The 20,419-nt window shown below is 43.0% G+C and overlaps 1 protein-coding gene across 1 annotated transcript in view; it reads right to left on the reverse strand.

Annotated features, from left to right (window-relative positions):
• Nucleotides 1-20,419, reverse strand: part of LOC142251008 (leucine-rich repeat and fibronectin type III domain-containing protein 1-like protein) — a 111,959-nt gene that overhangs the window by 67,239 nt on the left and 24,301 nt on the right. Inside the window, exon 2 of the mRNA XM_075323482.1 lies at nucleotides 3,278-4,669. Within this exon, the coding sequence (XP_075179597.1) occupies nucleotides 3,278-4,659 (1,382 nt within the window). The 5' untranslated portion in view covers nucleotides 4,660-4,669. The remainder of the gene's footprint in view (nucleotides 1-3,277; nucleotides 4,670-20,419) is intronic.

Genomic DNA, 20,419 nt, shown 5'->3' on the forward strand with positions numbered 1-20,419 from the left:
CAAGGGAGGGGTTTGAAGGATCTTTATAGTGCTGCGTTTTTTTGTTTTTTTTTCGTTAAACAGCGCCTCTCTTATTCACTCTCTCTGTCTGGTATTGTACCCCAAACTTCTCACAAATGGCAGTGGGGGCCTGCAGCACCCAGCAAGGGAAGGGTTTGAAGATTCTTTATAGGGCTGTGTGTTTTTTTCATAAACAGTGCCTCTCCTTTCCATGAGGTCTGTCTGGTATTGCAATTAAGTTCAATTTTACTAAATTGCAATACCAGTTACAGCCAAGGGGCAAGAGTGGCGCTGTCTGTGACCAAATAAAAGCAAACCTGCTATTTTTGCAATAAAAAAGCTTTGCAAAAATCAAACCCTAAGTAGCATAATGACAATGATGAAAGTATAAGGGATTGTGACTGATTGTTTCCACTCATTTTAGCACGAAAGGACATAATGACTATTATTGGCAGCGCCGCTCACAGCCTCATTCTGTCTATGGCACCTGTAGTAAAGAGCCTTCAGGATAATAGTTCAATTATGTGAATTCCGATATTCAGACGGTGGGGGGATGAACACTTTATCATTAATAGCTGCTGCGGATCTGATATAAGCCGAGCAAGGTCAGGATCACACGAGAATTTACCCACAAATGTCCATCTGTTATCAAACCACTGCCAGGAGAAGGTCACGTCCATGTGCCGGAGTCAGGGCCAGGAGTGACGAGAAGTTAGCTGTTAACGCTGTGTGCGAGAAATGCATAAATGATGTGAAAATATTATTTATGTCTGGTTTCTATGTAAATTGAATATTAAAAATGAGCACCCCCTGTGCTGAAAAGAGGGGCTCTCTAAGATCACAGTGAATTATTGCATTAAATATCTCTTTCTTCTCACTCTTAAGTCCACAATTCCGAGCGGATTCACTGTTTCATTCAAAACTTGGCTTTACTGACACAGAGCACCAAATCTTCTGCCACAACAATAATTTAAAATGTGAAGTGCAGCCACCACTAGAGGGAGCAATAGAGCCTACTGCATACATTCCTATGATTGAGGACACTGTATAAACTGTATGCAGGAAGCTCCTGAGCTCCCCCTAATGGTGTTTTTTGTTTGATTTTTTTTTTTTAAGTCCATGCTTATGTGTGGAGCTCTAGGGTAGAAAAACAAAACATTGTCCTAACCCAAAAAAAAAATCACTCCAGAGCATTGTTCACTGTGTCGCCAATCTGTGTAACTTGCTTTCCACTATACAGTGTCCATAAGAATCAAGTATCAGAATAAAGGTTAACTTGATACAAATGACCCTGAGATGTGAAACATGACTCCGGCATATATGATCCTGTTACCCGAACCTGACAGGTAATCTTACATATGACTCTGACATATGCCTCCGATACCAGAACTTAACATGTGACTCTGACTTATGACTCCGATACCAGAACTTAATATGTGACTCTGACATATGACTCCGATACCAGAACTTAATATGTGACTCTGACATATGACTCCGATACCAGAACTTAATATGTGACTCTGACATATGACTCCGATACCAGAACTTAACATGTGACTCTGACATATGACTCCGATACCAGAACTTAATATGTGACTCTGACATATGACTCCGATACCAGAACTTAACATGTGACTCTGACATATGACTCCGATACCAGAACTTAATATGTGACTCTGACATATGACTCCGATACCAGAACTTAACATGTGACTCTGACATATGACTCCGATACCAGAACTTAACATGTGACTATGACATATGACTACGATACCAGAACTTAATATGTGACTCTGACATATGACTCCGATACCAGAACTTAATATGTGACTCTGACATATGACTCCGATACCAGAACTTAACATGTGACTATGACATATGACTACGATACCAGAACTTAATATGTGACTCTGACATATGACTCCGATACCAGAACTTAACATGTGACTATGACATATGACTACGATACCAGAACTTAATATGTGACTCTGACATATGACTACGATACCAGAACTTAACATGTGACTCTGACATATGACTCTGATACCAGAACTTAATATGTGACTCTGACATATGACTACGATACCAGAACTTAATATGTGACTCTGACATATGACTACGATACCAGAACTTAATATGTGACTATGACATATGACTCCGATACCAGAACTTAACATGTGACTCTGACATATCACTACGATACCAGAACTTAATATGTGACTCTGAAATATGACTCCGATACCAGAATTTAACACGTGATTCTGACATATGACTCCGATACCAGAACTTAACATGTGACTCTGACATATGACTCTGATACCAGAACTTAATACATGATTCTGACATATGACTCCGATACCAGAACTTAACATGTGACTCTGACATATGACTCTGATACCAGAACTTAATATGTGATTCTGAAATATGACTCCGATACCAGAACTTAATATGTGACTCTGACATATGACTACGATACCAGAACTTAATATGTGATTCTGACATATGACTCCGATACCAGAATTTAACACGTGATTCTGACATATGACTCCGATACCAGAACTTAATACATGATTCTGACATATGACTCCGATACCAGAACTTAACATGTGACTCTGACATATGACTCTGATACCAGAACTTAATATGTGATTCTGACATATGACTCCGATACCAGAACTTAATATGTGTCTCTGACATATGACTCTGATACCAGAACTTAATATGTGATTCTGACATATGACTCCGATAACAGAACTTAATATGTGACTCTGACATATGACTCTGATACCAGAACTTAATATGTGATTCTGACATATGACTCCGATACCAGAACTTAATATGTGACTCTGACATATGACTCTGATACCAGAACTTAATATGTGATTCTGACATATGACTCCGATAACAGAACTTAATATGTGTCTCTGACATATGACTCCAGTACCAGAACTTAACATGTGACTCTGAAATATGACTCGGATATTAGAACCCTGTATCACTGCATGTGGTCATTTGTAATCAATCTGTGGCGGTAGAGACTGATATGGGTTACATAAAGTGGGGGATTTATCACTCCTCCTGCTCCCCGCCCCTTGTAATAACAGGGCAGCAGTGCACACTGGCAAGCACAATGAATGCCTGAAGTGAGGGAAAGGAAGTTCTATCTCCTATAGTGCTGGCAGAATGTTAATGAAGTGAAAGCCCCACTCAAAATGAGTGGTTAGTAAGGTACACAGAATGACAATCAGGACAGTTGCTGGACATATTAGACACCTACCTGTAAATCAGACTGTCATCTGTTGAGCTGTTGTACTGAATCTGGTACATCCGAATCCCAGGAATGTTCCTATCTAGAAACCACTGTATAAGAGCTGAATTGTGGCTCAGTTCAGCAGTTATCACCTTTCGTTCTGGATGGTACATGGAGTCATTGCTGGAGGCCCCAGGCTTGGCTGGGGTGAGGATATCAGAGGGTCCTTTGTCGGGTCTGTGCCCCCGTTGACTGGCGTTGGCTGGATGAGGTAGGGGGCTCACTGACAGCTCTACAGATGCTGTGGCGTCCCCTGCAGTATTTGACGCAATGCAAGTAAACAGGCCGCTGTCTCTGACGGTGGTGATGCTGATTTCCAAGGTCCCGTTTTCATAAGAGACGGCTCTGGAGGAATTTGAGACAACCTTACCTTCCGGTGACACCCAGTGTATGTAAGGCTCGGGGTCACCGACAGCTTTGCACTTCAGGACAACTGCTTCTCCCTCCATGACCGATATATGTGACGAGTGATGAGTGACTACCGGAGGGTCACACATGAACTCTTCCTCTGCTATACTCCAGAAATATTTCCCTAGAAGATTAATGGGTGATGCACAGGTTTCAAGATCATCTTCTCTAGTTAATCGCCTGAGCCACAGAAGCTCGCAATTACAGTGCAATGGATTCCCACCAAATCCCAACACCAGGGACGACAGGGGCGATCCTTTGGACTTGGCGTAGACCGGAATTCGTAAGAACAAAGGATCGGGAGGAATGGTCTTCAGTTTATTTGACGTCATGTCCAGTCTGGCCAGTTTGTGAAGGTTCGTGAAAACTCCACTGGGCACAAAGTCAATAAGATTGTGATCAAGGCTCAAAGAATTGACATTGGTCAACTTCGAAATTGTATGCCAAGGAATGTTAGCTAGATTGTTGTAGGAAAGGTCCAGGTCTTCCAACGTGCCCAAAAAATCCTGGAAAGATCCTGGAGAGATTTCACTGAGCTGGTTGTTGCTAAGGATGAGATGTCTCAGGTTTTGAAGTCCTCGAAGTTGCTCATACCCCATGGAAAGTATACGGTTGCTGTCCAGGTGTAAAGCCCGCAGCCCGCGAAGATCGGCAAAGGTGAAAGGCGTGATTTGGCTTATGGTGTTTCTCGATAGTGTGAGGTGGAGTAGACGGGTCATGTTGGTGAAATCCTTCCTTCGAATGACCGTGATGAAGTTGTCGGTGAGCCTCAGCTCCACCGTCCTCCTGTCAATCACGGATGGTACAAACAGAAGTCCGGTTTTAGCACAGAGGATGGCCAAGGATTGTGCAAGGTTCTGGCACACACATCTTTTGGGACAGAGCTGACCACCTGCTACACCCAAAGTGAGTGTTAAAATCCAGAGGATAATCCCCTTCATGATTCTGGAGCTAAGGAGAAAAAGGTACACAGCGTTAGTATAGCTGAACGTGGGGTATGGCAAGTTCAGGTTGGATCATAAATGGCTAATTCTTAAAAACAGAGTATACACTTTCTATGCCGTGTGATCGGTGGTGGTCCAAACACTAAGATCCCTTGGGGTGACCAGTTCCTAGGAAAGAGGTAGATGCATGTACTTGGTCATTCTCTACATGGGAGGTGTAGAAATTTCCAAGCTTCTTTCCCCAAAACATCAATGGAAAACCAATTTCTACCTCATCCCATCAAATAACAAATAGGACTCAAGAGGAATAGGTCACATTATGTGACTTTTAATAGTATAGCTAGGTCTTTGAATACTCCTTATAGGTCTCCAAACTCCTTATAAAGTATATGTACTGTTTGTATTTTTGGCTCTATAAGAAACGATAGGAATTTTTTGTGGGGATGTCTTATATTTTGTCATAGGTGATTGGGTCGCCTGTTAATGAAAAATGAATATTCACTCCTTCTCCTGCTCATAATCAAGCCTACCCCACTACCGGCATCAGTCATTGGAAGTTGTGTTAATGAAAAAGATGAATATTCACTCCTTCTCCTGCCCATAATCCAGCTCATCCCATCTGCCGGCATCAGTCATTGGAACTTGTGTTAATGAAAAAATGAATATTCACCCCCTTTTCTCTCTGCCGACATCAGTGATTCACTAAGACTGTTGTATTACTGCCCAAGGATCGCAGTGTAATGCGCACACTGGCCGGCGGCTCTTCTGTCACATTAGGTACGGGGAAGTACCAAGCGAGTAGCAAAAGGTAAGGGAAGGGGACCCCTGTGTCTAGGGAAGGGGGAAATGCTGACCCCTGAGCAAACCTACAGCTTGTTCCTGGGGTCCCTCACCACCCTAGATAGGTCCTGCACTTATGCACTGAGCCGGATACCTGACCCTAGGTAGCCTTTGTGCTGGAAACTAAATAGGGAACGGGTGGGAAGAGATCTTTGTCAACCCCACTAAACGCTAAAGAAAGACACAAGGAGGACATACAAGGGAAATAGCATGAACTATTTATCCACAGATGACTCAGACAGGAGTTCAGCAAAGCTGCAGAAATGCTACCACAGAGGAGTACAAGCCACCTGCTTGCAACCAGAGCTAAAATGAACTGAATAATATCACCAGCACCAGTCTGGGGAAGAGAGTATTTAAGCACTAAGAGAATACTGATGATCAGCAGCTGGGTGCAAGGAGAACTCCTACTGAGTCCAAAAGGGGGAAAGATGAAAATCCAGCAGGAAAGCTACCTATACCAATGAATACTGACAGCAGGAACAATAGAAAGGCAGGGAGTATTCTGTGCAGCCAAATGCTGTGACCTTCTATTGCCAGAAACCACATGACTGCCACTTGTGACACACCCATGAAATCTTCTGACCAGAGCATACGAGTGTGTATTCCTATGCAGCTGTCATGCTCAGGTGAAGAGAGCCGCCAGCCAGTGTCAGCATTGCGCTGCGATCCTCGGGCAGTAATATGACAGTCTGAGTGAATCACTAACGCCGTGTAGAGGGATGTGCAGGGGATGAATATTCACTTGCTCATTAACACTAGTTCCAATTACTGACACCGGCAGAGGGGTGAGCAAGAGGGGTTAAAATTAATTTCATTAACTAGCCGGCATGTGATTATAAACGTCCGGGCCTAAAAGAAAAACAACGGGGCAATGGGGCAAGTTACATATCCCTAAAGGGCTGCCCAGGCCCTATTTCAGGATACTATTAGTATGATGATGCACAACTAGGGTTTGTATGTTGTGTAGGGCTTATATTTTAAGCATACGCCAAAAAAGGCTGGAAAATCCTACTAGGGCTTATTTTCGGGAAAACAGGGGTAACTACTTGGGAACTACAAAGTCTCATCATATGTGCTGGTACATGTTAGAGGAAGCGGCAGATCCTCTACACATGCATCACTATGTGTAATCCTTGTCCTATACAAGACAATTTAGAGTTTTCAGCTACAAAATAATGTGTCATTTTCTGTAGGTTTTTACAAAATCCTTGCAAATCCTTTTTCAATATGTGATAGATGTTCCCCGGCTTAGCATTTCCAGGTAGGAGGCTCTTTCTCAGCAGCAATGGCTTCCCGTGAAGATCATGCAGTGTGGTGCCGAAAACACTTGGAAATGGCATTGGGAAATAATCACAAAAAGGTGGCACTGCGCGCCGTGGTGTAATCTGCCGTAATCCGGATCACACTCATTATTAATACATTAGCCATTCTGTTACAAATCTGGTTATTGTCGGGAGGCTGAGAATTTAAAAGGAACCTGTCACCACTTTTTTGGCCTATAAGCTGCGTCCACCACCGGGCTCTTATATACAGCATTCCAACATGCTGTATATAAGAGCCCAGGCCACTGTGTAGAACATAAAAAACACTTTATAATACTTACCTAACGGTCGCGCGGTTGGCCATAAGGGCATCTCCGTTCTCCGGTGCCGGCGCCGCCTCTTTCGGTCATCTTCGTCCTCCATCTTCTGAAGCCGCGGTGCATGACACGTCCGACGTCATATGCACTCGCCAACATTCAGGTCCTGAGCAGGGCAGATCAAAGCATTGTAGTGCGCATGCGCAGGACCAGTGAGTGTGTATGACGTAGGACGCGTCACGCACCCAGGCTTCAGAAAGAGGACGAAGATGGCCGAAAGAGGAGGTGCCGGCACCGGACAACAGGGACACCCATATGACCAACCGCGCGACCGTTAGGTAAGTATTATAAAGTGTTTTTTATGTTCTCACAGCGGCCTGGGCTCTTATATACAGTATGTTGGAATGCTGTATATAAGAGCCCAGTGGTGGTGGCCGCAGCTTATAGGCCAAAAAACTGGTGACAGGTTCTCTTTAACATTGCAATGTTCGGCACAAATCACACTGGAAATATTAGGGTGCAGCAGGGGTCTCTAAACTCAACCGTTCCGGCTGTTCCAAAACTCCAGAATTAATTGGACTAATGGATGTGAACCAATCAAAGTGGAATAATCACCAAACCCTTAAATAACTGTTGGCCAAACCGTCGTTTGGTGACAGCCATGTATTCCCCAAACACATGCATACTCATCGTGTATGATCATGCATGTGATCTGTATGGCGAGAATGGTGTAAGTTCCTGCCAGACACATCCAGCAGTGGTTTATCACCCAAGAGAACAAACGTATCAGGGGTTGTAATTCAACATGCCAGATATTTCTCTCCCCAAAATAGTCAGTCCGAGGAAAGCAGAGAGGCCCCCATACTATTAGAAGGTCTTACAATCCTGCTAATACCAGTACATTTCGCCAATTGTAATATAATGTGTATGGGGACCTTTACTGTGAGACACTGCTTTATACACTGATACATTTAGGCGAGGACGCACTGTTAGTCCCTATAATCTACATACAGTCAGGGCTGAAAGTGTTGGCACCCTTGAAATTGTTCCAGAAAATGAAGCATTTCTCCCAGAAAATTATTGCAATTACACATGATTTGTTATACACATGTTTATTTCCTTTGTGTGTATCGGAACAACACAAAAAAAACAGAGGGGAAAAAAAAGACACTGTGGACAAAGGAATATCAAGATATCTGGAGATGGACCTTGTGATTACTTTTATTTTAAACAATTTTGGTTCTCAAGTCCTCATACAGTTCTGTTCTCCATTTTTTGATCTCCGTGCTTAGTTTGGCACACACAGACACACAATGCACAGATTGAGTCAACTTCTCCCCTTTCTATCTGGTTTCAGGTGTGATTTTCGTATTGCCCAGACCTGTTATTTGACACAGGTAAGTTTAAAGGGGCATCACATGCTTGAAACAAAGTTGTTTAACCACAATTTTGGAAAGGTGTCAACAAATTCATCTATTTTGGGGGTTTTGTCTGAAATTGTCAAGATTCCACTGTTAAGAGCATCTTGCACACAGGTGATGCTCTACTGCGTGTTCCTGAATTATGGAGCCAGTAGTAACATTATTCCTCTGTGCAGAGCATCTTGCACTCAGGTGTTGCTCTGCCGCGCCTTCCTGAACTACAGAGACAGCAGTGACATGTTTCCTTTGTGCAGAGCTTCATACATATTTGGAGATGCTCTACTGTATTTCTTTGAGCATTAGCTGTCAGGTTGTTTGATACCACTGGATTCCATGCAGGTTCTGGGAGGTGCTGATTACTCAGGTGTTCCACCTTCCTGGTAATTGCTCTGCTTCTTTACTGAGCATTCTCTCCCAGAACTTCGCCAGTCGCACTCTCTGGTTCTGCGGTTGTGCTCTTGGCTTGTGTTTGAGCTAGTGTTCTGTTCTAAGTTTCTTTACCCCTGGACTGTTATTTGACTCTTCTCTGCCCATTTCCTGTTCTTGTCGTTACCTCCTGGCTTCTGACCTCGGACCATTACCTGACCATTTATCTGCCTGCTCCCTGTTCTTGCCGTTACCTCCTGGCTCCTGACCTCAGACCATTACCTGGCTACGTCTCTGTCCACTTCCTGAATGTAATACATACTCTCCTTGAATTTTGACCCTCGGACTGAGACTTGACTCTGCTTCTGCTTACTCCATATCCTGATGTGTCCTCCTGTTACCTGACTCCGGCTTGTCTGACTACCCTTCCATCTAAGCTATCCGTAAGTAGTGACTAGCATCACAGAAATTATGTCCAATTTGCCTTTTTGTCTTTGTTTTTTTGTGTTGTTTCAATACACACAAAGGAAATAAACAGGTGTATAACAAAATATGAGTAATTGTCATAATTTTCTGGGAGATATACTTCATTTTCTGGAATCATTTGAAGGGGTGCGAACACTTTTGGCCATAGCTATAGGTCATTATTGAGACTTTAATCATTTTCTGGGAGAAATACTTGGAATCATTTCAAGGGTGCCAACACTTTGGCCATAACTGTAGGTCATCATTGAGACTGTAATAATTTTCTTGTAGAGATACTTCATTTACTGGAATAATTTTAAAGGTTGACCACACTTTTGGCCATGAATGTAGGTCATCATTGGGACTGTAATATTTTCTGGGAGAAATACTTCCTTTTCTGGAATAATTTGAAGGGTGCCAACACTTTTGGCAACAACTGTACGTCATCATTGGGACTGTAATGATTTTCTGGGAGAAATACTTCATTTTCTGGAATAATTTTAAAGGTTGCCCACACTTTTGGCCATGACTGTAGGTCATGATTGGGACTTTTAGGTCCCGTTACCATTCAAACTGTCTACCTTTACTTTTTTGGGTGTGGTCACTATTAGGGATGATCGAATATCAAAATATTCGCCTTCGCGAATGTCCGACAAATAAGTCGCCGCTATACGAATATTTGGTGCGCAATGTAAGTCTATGGGAAGCCAGAATAATTGTTATTCGAGTTTCCCATAGACTTACATTGCGCATCGAATATTCGCGAATAGTTGAATAGGGGCAACTTATTCGGTGAATATTCGCGAAAGCGAATATTTGTGGTATTCGATCATCCCTAGTCACTATGTATATATTGTGTATATATGTATATTCATTGGTTGGGGTCGTTCTTTTCAGGAGCTTTCCCAGAAACTACAGCAACCGGCATAGTCGCAACCAGAAGTTGTATCGGAGCCTTCCAAAAGTTGGAGAGCCATAGGTTGCAGATTAGACGTTGATGAAAGGACATGTCAGGTTGACTGACAGGGAAAAGGTCTGAGCTCCAAAAACTATTTTATATATTTCAACTTTATATAGAGCAACCTTAAAATGGTCATAGGCCACCCACGAGTCCTTTAGGCGCAACAATGGGATCCCCGGTGAATGCTTTACCCTTTCAAAAACTTTCTTGACTTTTTGCACATGAATAAAGGCTGCTGTGATTTGTATGCCTGGGCAGGGATGCTTTTTAGCTCCTGTCCTGCCGCTTGAGTGCTTCCCAGGCCCCATGACACCAGCTTTAATTTGCTCCCGCACACACAAGCGCATTGAATCCAACTGCCGGCCAAATCGAGATTGAAAGTGTTTTTGAAGCAAGCAGTTTCCTTTGGATCCTGCTCTACGTTCTGCACCACAAAGCCGTCTCCTAGGTTTTTTTCTCTATCTCCCGCCCTCGGGGTGGGTTTTCCTTTCCTCTCTTGGCGACTACTGTTTTGATGAATCGACAAGTAAAATATCACAAATGCATCTCAGACGAGCCGCGATGGAGCAGCAATAATTGCGAAGACTGAGCTGTACACATCTTCCTCTACAATTAGCAGCCTCGGATATAAAGCAACGTCTTAATTTGCTCATCTCTATGCAAAAAATGTTGCAGTGACATTGTGGCCATTAAATAAATATACGTCGTTCAGCGTTAACACCAATTGCAATATATTTTTTTTTCTATTTGGCTAACCTTAAAAACTCAATGTGCCATACCCTAATGCTGCCAGATAGAACAAGCCTTTAATGAGAGGCTAACGAGCAAATTATCTGTGGGCGAAATACATGATTCAATATGAGGAGTTTATAGTAATGGTTCAATTTCCTCTGCCCGGAGCCAGCTAATGGCTGGGAGAGGGAGGGAGAGATGAGCCGCGATACAGGCAAGACAAGAATGAGGGCGGAGGGAGACAGTGACAGACAGAATCACGAGGAAGAGTCTGGAGATGTGCAGGGATGAGACAAGATTGAAGAGATAGACCTGGAGGAGAGGAAAGGAGGATATGGAGGACTAGCGACTAGAAGGCTACCATACAAGATGGTTGGAAATAGGTGAGAGAGTCTTGGATGCTTAGAACATTGGTGACTGGAGATCCAAGAACCAAAGATGAACAGATCAAGAAACATTATTTAGAACATTGGTGATCGGAGATCCAAGAATAGAAGATGAAAAGATCAAGAAACATTATTTAGAACATTGGTGACCGGAGATCTAAGAATAGAAGATGAACAGATCTAGAAACATTATTTAGAACATTGGTGACTGTAGATCCAAGAATAGATGGTGAAAAGATCAAGAAACTTTATTTAGAACATAGGTGCCTGGAGATCCAAGAATAGAAGATGAAAAGATCTAGAAACATTATTTAGAACATTGGTGATTGGAGATCCATGAATAGATGGTGAAAAGATCAAAAAACATAATTTAGAACATTGGTGACTGGAGAACCAAGAATAGAAGATGAAAAGATCTATAAACATTATTTAGAACATTGGTGATTGGAGATCCAAGAATAGAAGATGAAAAGATCTATAAACATTATTTAGAACATTGGTGATTGGAGATCCAAGAATAGAAGATGAAAAGACCAAGAAACATTATTTAGAACATTGGTGACTGGAGATCCAAGAATAGAAGATGAAAAGATCGAGAAACATTATTTAGAACATTGGTGATCGGAGATCCAAGAATAGAAGATGAAAAGATCAAGAAACATTATTTAGAACACTGGTGACTGGAGATCCAAGAACAGAAGATGAAAATATCTAGAAACATTATTTAGAACATTGGTGACTGGAGATCCAAGTATAGAAGATAAAAAGATCGAGAAACATTATTTAGAACATTGGTGAATGGAGATCCAAGAATAGAAGGTGAAAAGATCAAGAAATCGGTAATAATCAACACCATACTGAAACAGAAGGATGGTGGAATAATATATTAAAAGAAAGGCTATCCAATGACAATTTAGAAAACCCCTTTGGGGTAACCATCAGACATGAAACATGTCATGGTGTTGTCTTGCAAAAGTCAACCAAAGTTGAACTTGGAAGATCTACCAAGTTTTCGACAGACGGGAAGGTTTGTTGAACGTATTAGAAAGCTTCTCTCACTCTTCATAGATAAGTAATCATTATTTTTTATAGAAATAGTAGTTAAAAATACATAAGGTTGACTATGCCCTCACTCTTTGTAGATAAGTAATCATTATTTTTTATAGAAATAGTAGTTAAAAATACATAAGACTGACTATGGAATTCACTAGAGACGGGGGATTCATCTTGATTCATGAGTTTGAGAAACCAAATGATGAGGAATCCAGTTCTAGTTCATCATGTTCTGTTTGAGAAAAAAAGTTAAACTGAATGTCATTAAATCTAATGAGATGGCCTTGGAATAACTGAAAACCCCCATATACATTAGATAGCTGCTCGTTTGGCCGATAGCAATCTCTCGTAACTTCCCATACACAAGAATGCTCAGCTCATACGTGTTCCCCATAAAAGAAAATCTGAAGGAATCCTCTGATCTTCAGGGTGAAAAGAAGGATCTGCCATTGAAATTTCAATGTGCCCATTCTTCTCTCCCACAACATCATCTGCCGGGTGAAGAGTTGAGAGGCCCCTATACACATTAGGCTCTTGGCCACTCTTGTCAATATTGTGGGGTTGGATTACTTTAGTTCAATAAGTTTGGGTTCCCGAGAAGAAGCCAACTAAGCAATATGTTATTTTTATGATATGCTAATGCGTGCAGGGACTAGTCACAAGGGCGTTAGTTTCTGCACTTATTCCACCCCTTTAGCATATTAGCACACCCATAGGGGTGTGCTAACATGCTATTCAATGCCCATTTGCCCAGCGTCATCATCGGCAATGACGCGCGTACATAGGACCGTTGACCACTTCAGAACGCTGGGCATCAGTGTGCATGATCAGAAGTTCCCGGACTTTCGGTCATGCGCACCACATCAATTTGAAGTCGGGACGCGTAAACCCAGATTCATAGTGCACATGTCTGGACGTTTGGGGACTTCTGATCATGCGCATTGAGACGAAGACCACAGGGGCGTGCTTATATGCTAAGGGGTACGACTAGCCAAGGGAAGTTACGCCCTTGCGACTAGTCACTGGCCTCATTAGTATATCATAAAGGATCTAGAAATACTTTTTCTAAAAATATCTTAATGTATGCTACTATAGGCAGGGATTAGCAATATTCACCAGAACTGCTTTTGGTTTTGGGTACATTCAGGTCCTGAGAGGTTCCCTTTAATTTATCTGATCTCATTATTAATAAATCAAGTTTTAATCAACCTCTGACTATGGATGCTGGATTCCTCCTGTTCTTTACAGTCTATCCTGCCTAGTAGCCAGCTCAGAGCTTCCGTGCACCACACCCTCAATGTTCCCAAACCTGGTGAGCTGGTCTATGTTATTTTCTTGTTACGTTGACCCATTAATGGACACTGCAGAAGCTCCATTTTCACACAACCCCCCTCCTAACACACGCTTTTACTGAAAAGAACCTACAGCACTTAATGGACCTATGGTCTGGTACATTTGGCATGGTTGACCCATGGAAGATCTTGATTTACACAACGGGTAGTCATGCAATGCCAATCCTAATGAGACCTAAGGGAAAATTGGTTGAGAAATAAACAGAATGAGGAACGTCTGAGAGAACAGATATGTGACTACCTTCTGTCACCCTTCATTACCTTTAAATTTGCGCAAACTTCATTCAGTACATTATCATGATATTACTCTCGACTATCTACAATTCAAATATCAACCCCAGGGTAAAAAATTATATAAGAAGACAAACTGTAGGGTAGGTGTCTCCTGACTGCGTATCTCGAGGTCAGGTTGTTCCTCAAACCTGGTCACTTTGTGGCACTCATTACAAAATATGTAAAGCTAAGAGGGCAGGTAGGAAAGGACACAAGTTCCCGAAAGAGAGGAAGGTGTCTACACTCAGAAGTTATCATCCTTCTTAAATGCAATTGCCCTTAAAGAAAAATGAAGAAGAAAAGTAAGAAGAGCTGGAGACACGAGGAATAAATCATTTTGTAAGGACGGTATCAAGAGATGTCTCACAAGTGGTTCAGGACGGAATTCAGGTGGAAATAATTTGATGGAATGAGGAAGAGGAGCCGACTTGACATCGTAATAAGACAGCTTCATGGCCGATGCATCACAGAAATATTGGAAGGCTGAGTATGTATCTGGAACAGTATCTACCGAAATGCAATTGGAGAAGGAACGGATAGAAGTGAACCATATTATATTTATCTTCTGGTGTACGGAACACATTGTACTTGATCTCTACTATAGATAATGGTGCTGTGGTATACCCTGTCAAGCACCGCAATGTATTAAGCAACGGGGAGAAGAGAAAAAAAAAAGGAATTTTAGATGTCTCCTTCCCAGGGGCAAAGATAAACCGAGACACAGGTGGGGGCTGCTAGGTTTTCTTCCAGGCTTTTAGGATCTGCGATGAGAGCTGTGTGATAGAAATTGAAAGCTTTACGGGTTTTTTTTTTTTTTTTTTGTGCCGCATGTCATAATGATCAGGGATTATGCATCAACCTATAATTATATTTTGAGGTTCATCATCAGCTTCTGCGTAATCCCATAATTTAGGATTCTCAATGTCAACTTCAAATATCAAGTGTATCTTGTAGAGACATATAAAGTGACTTTCTAGTTGTTATGCAGATGCTGCGGAAATGGGGGATTTTCATCCTGTCCTGGCAAAACGAAAATATAGTTATATAAACAACAGTCCTGGTGGACGCCTAGTGTAGACAACAGTCCTGGTGGACACCTAGTGTAGACAACAATCCTGGTGGATGCCTAGTGTAGACAACAGTCCTGGTGGACTCCTAGTGTAGACAACAGTCCTGGTGGATGCCTAGTGTAGACAACAGTCCTGGTGGACGTCTAGGGTAGACAACAGTCCTGGTGGACGCCTAGTGTAGACAACAGTCCTGGTGGACGCCTAGTGTAGACAACAGTCCTGGTGGACGCCTAGTGTAGACAACAGTTCTGGTGGACACCTAGTGTAGACAACAGTCCTGGTGGACGCCTAGTGTAGACAACAGTCCTGGTGGACGCCTAGTGTAGACAACAGTCCTGGTGGACGCCTAGTGTAGACAACAGTCCTGGTGGACACCTTGTATAGACAACAGTCCAAGTGGACACCTAGTATAGACAACAGTCCAGGTGGACGCCTAGTATAGACAACAGTCCTGGTGGATGCCTAGTATAGACAACAGTCCTGGTGGACGCCTAGTGTAGACAACAGTCCTGGTGGACGCCTAGTGTAGACAACAGTCCTGGTGGACGCCTAGTGTAGACAACAGTTCTGGTGGACGCCTAGTGTAGACAACAGTCCTGGTGGACGCCTAGTGTAGACAACAGTCCTGGTGGACGCCTAGTGTAGACAACAGTCCTGGTGGATGCCTAGTGTAGACAACAGTCCTGGTGGACACCTTGTATAGACAACAGTCCAAGTGGACACCTAGTATAGACAACAGTCCAGGTGGATGCCTAGTATAGACAACAGTCCTGGTGGATGCCTAGTATAGACAACAGTCCAGGTGGACACCTAGTATAGACAACAGTCCAGGTGGATACCTAGTATAGACAACAGTCCTGGTGGACGCCTAGTGCCTACTATTCATGGTACATCTGTGAACTCAACAGGTGATCTACATGAGCAACTTAGTGCTTTTAGGACTCCAATGCATAATCTCCAACAAGGCCCCCAACTATTACAAGTCTTCTCGTATGGGCCAAAAAAAAACTTTTAACTCGCTGGTATGTTCCAGAAACCTGGTGCAACTGCACACCCTGCACACACTTCAATTTCACCCATTGTGATAAACCATGTAATTGCATTAGACGGAGGTTACATCACAACTAGAGATGAGTAAACGCGAACTGTGGTACCAAACACAGACTTTAAAAAAAACCTCAGAGTCCGAGTTTGGATTTTGGGTGCTGTACATATGTCAACCACTTGATTGAGCATCTGGGCCCTCGGGTACGCTTAGTTGAGTGTGAGCTGCTTGCAGTCTCTGAATGGTTCTCACTAGTGGTAGAGATGAGCAGACCTGTTGAAGGTCAGTTTCGCCAGATTCAGCCGGACATTAGATAAAGTTAAGTTCAGGACACGGACTTGACCTGAACCCTAATGGAAGTCAATGATTGGGCAGTCTGGCTCTGTGCCCATATACTGCAATCCAAAAATGTTGCTATTACTACCAGTGAGAACCGTTTAGAGACTACAAGAGGCTCACACTGGTGGTCAAGATGAGTTTACCCGTTGAAGGTTGGGTTCACCAGGTTCAGTCGGACTTTAGATAATGGTCAGTTTAGGACCCGGACTTGACTTGAACCCCAATGGAAGTCAATGATTGGGCAGTCCGGCTCTGCGCTCACATACTGCCATCCAAAAATGTTGCTTTTACCCCCAGTGAGAGCCGTTTAGAGACTACAATAGGCTCACACTGGGGGTCAATATGAGTTTACCCGTTGAAGGTCGGGTTCACCAGGTTCAGTCGGACTTTAAATAATGGTCTGTTCAGGACCCGGATTTGACTTGAACCCCAATGGAAATCAATGATTGAGCAGTTCTGGTCTCTGCCTACTTACAGCCAGCCAAAAATGTTGTTTTTACCCCCAGTGAAAGCCATTCAGATACTACAAGAGAATCACACTGGGCCAAGCACCGAGCATCCCCGAGCACCCCAATGCGTGATTGATTGAGGGGTTAGCATACGTACAGCACCTGAACTCAGACATGGTTTGCTCATCTCTAACTGGAGGTAAAATCAGCATTTTTGGATGCATTGTGTCAAAAAAAACCAAAACCCCACCCTCCCCCGAAAGTGATCTGTTTATGGCTGGCTGTATGTAGGCAGAGACACAAACTACCCAGTCACTGACTTCCATTGGAGTTCAGGACAAGTCCAGGTCCCGAACTTAACTTTATCCAAGTCCGGCCGAACCTGAACTTCCATGGGTCTGTTGATCTCCAGTGACAACCTTTGCAGAGAGCCCTTCTTCATTAGACGTACAATGTAAGAAACATGGGTTGGAGAGTCCACCCAAGGATCAGGTAAAAAGAGACTGAGGTAAACAGAATGTGACTCCTGCTTTTCCAAGTGAAGGTCTGCTGATGTCAACCAGTATCAGATGGGGCCACATGGTCATATTTTCCATAAGGACAACTTTCTACTATATATGAGTGTAAATCTGACAACATAGGACCAGCATTTGTCATTTCTATGTCTTATAGCCGGCACGTCTGACTGGTTCCTCCTGTTTCTCTTTGTTAATTGGAAGCAACATCAGCCTAAAGGTGATCACAAGGCACGTCTGCGCCTCTATAGGGTTCGTTTTTAAGGCAATAAGGAGCAGACTTGGTTCCTCACAATCGTCTGGCTCACCTTACTATGAGTCCAGTGTTGTCTTCCTGCCCAAATCTCTGTTCCATCATGTCAGCTTAGGTTGTGCGCATGCACTGGGTTTTGTGCATGTGCTAATTCATCCTGGCTTCAGCCTATGCCCCATTGACCCAGGCTTATTAAGGACCTTTCCTCAATTGCTCTGTACCTGAACAATAAGTGCTTGATCCTGTCCTGTTTCCTACTTTTCATCACATTCTTTTGTCTGCAGCCTGCCCTGACCTCCACATGTCTACCGCTCACAACTGAACCCCTGACCAACACAGTATCTGACAATTCCTGCTCCCTGCCTTGGTACAATGACTCGGTATCTTCGCTCCTCGGTCCCATCAGTTATTAACAGAAACTACTATGGCTTAAATGATCTGGAATTTCTCTGCATGAATATTAATGACCCCTTAAAGGGATTAAAAGGGTCATCCCGAAAATCTAACTGTATCATAAGGCTGCATAGGTGTGAAAAAAAAAACAAACAAAGCTGATATTCACCATTTCCAAGTCCAAAATTGCTACAGTCTCTGTTGATTGGCTGCAGCGGTGACATTATATCAATAATGCTCGTAAATGCTATAGCTAATTATTGGGCTCAGTGGCTCATGTTGTTTGCTCAGCATCAGGGGCGCACACAGAAATCATGGAGCCCCATAGTAGAAGTTCTAATTGGACCCATCCCCAAAAAAATAATTTTCATAACAGCATATGTCATAACTTTTCAGCCCTTTTAAAGTAATTTTAAAGTACCGTAATTCCCCCCCTATTGAATCTCCTAGATTCCCCTTTCATTGCAGCCTCAATATACTATAATGCACTTCTAAATATAATGCACCCCATAGTCCTCCATATAGTATGATGCACCTGCATATATAATGCACCCCATAGTCCTCCATATAGTATGATGCACCTGCATATATAATGCACCCCATAGTCCTCCATATAGTATGATGCACCTCCATATATAATGCACCCCATAGTCCTCCATATAGTATGATGCACCTGCATATATAATGCACCCCATAGTCCTCCATATAGTATGATGCACCTGCATATATAATGCACCCCATAGTCCTCCATATAGTATGATGCACCTGCATATATAATGCACCCCATAGTCCTCCATATAGTATGATGCACCTCCATATATAATGCACCCCATAGTCCTCCATATAGTACGATGCACCTGCATATATAATGCACCCCATAGTCCTCCATATAGTATGATGCACTTCCATATATAATGCACCCCATAGTCCTCCATATAGTACGATGCACCTGCATATATAATGCACCCCATAGTCCTCCATATAGTATGATGCACTTCCATATATAATGCACCCCATAGTCCTCCATATAGTACGATGCACCTGCATATATAATGCACCCCATAGTCCTCCATATAGTATGATGCACCTGCATATATAATGCACCCCATAGTCCTCCATATAGTATGATGCACCTCCATATATAATGCACCCCATAGTCCTCCATATAGTATGATGCACCTGCATATATAATGCACCCCATAGTCCTCCATATAGTATGATGCACTTCCATATATAATGCACCCCATAGTCCTCCATATAGTACGATGCACCTGCATATATAATGCACCCCATAGTCCTCCATATAGTATGATGCACCTGCATATATAATGCACCCCATAGTCCTCCATATAGTATGATGCACCTCCATATATAATGCACCCCATAGTCCTCCATATAGTATGATGCACCTGCATATATAATGCACCCCATAGTCCTCCATATAGTATGATGCACTTCCATATATAATGCACCCCATAGTCCTCCATATAGTACGATGCACCTCCATATATAATGCACAGCCTTAGTCCTTCATATGGTATAATGCACTGCCCATAAGGGTGCTTTACACGCTGCAACATCGCTAGCGATAGCACCCACCCACGTCGCTGTTTCGTCATGGGGATGATCGCTGCCGTAGCAAACAATATCGCTACGGCAGCGTCACACGCACATACCTGCTTAGCGACATCGCTGGAAACACCGAACAATCTCTCCTTTAAGGGGGAGGTGCGTGCGGCGTCACTGCGGCATCACTAAGCGGGCGCCCAATAGCAGAGGAGGGGCGGAGATGAGCGGCCGGAATATCCCGCCCACCTCCTTCCTTCCTCATTTCCGGTGGACGCAGGTAAGGAGATGTTCGTTGTTCCTGCGGTGTCACACATAGCAATGTGTGCTGCTGCAGGAATGACGAACAACCAGCAGCATGCACCACCAACGATATTATAAGGAGCGACGTGTCAACGATCAACGATTTTTGACATTTTTGAGATCGTTGATCGTCACTCCTTTTAGTCACACACAACGATATCGCTAACGGCGCAAGATATGCGTCACAAACACCGTGACCCCGACGATATATCGTTAGCGATATCGTTGTGTGTAAAGTACCCTATAGTTCTTCATATACTATAATATACAGCGCATAGTCCTCATATAGTATAAGGCATCCCCCATAGTCCTCCATATAGTATAATGCACACCCCATAGTCCCCCATATAGTATAATGCACACCCCATAGTCCCCCATATAGTATAATGCATA

Source organism: Anomaloglossus baeobatrachus, chromosome 9 (genome assembly GCF_048569485.1).
Source record: "Anomaloglossus baeobatrachus isolate aAnoBae1 chromosome 9, aAnoBae1.hap1, whole genome shotgun sequence".
Lineage (NCBI taxonomy): Eukaryota > Metazoa > Chordata > Amphibia > Anura > Aromobatidae > Anomaloglossus > Anomaloglossus baeobatrachus.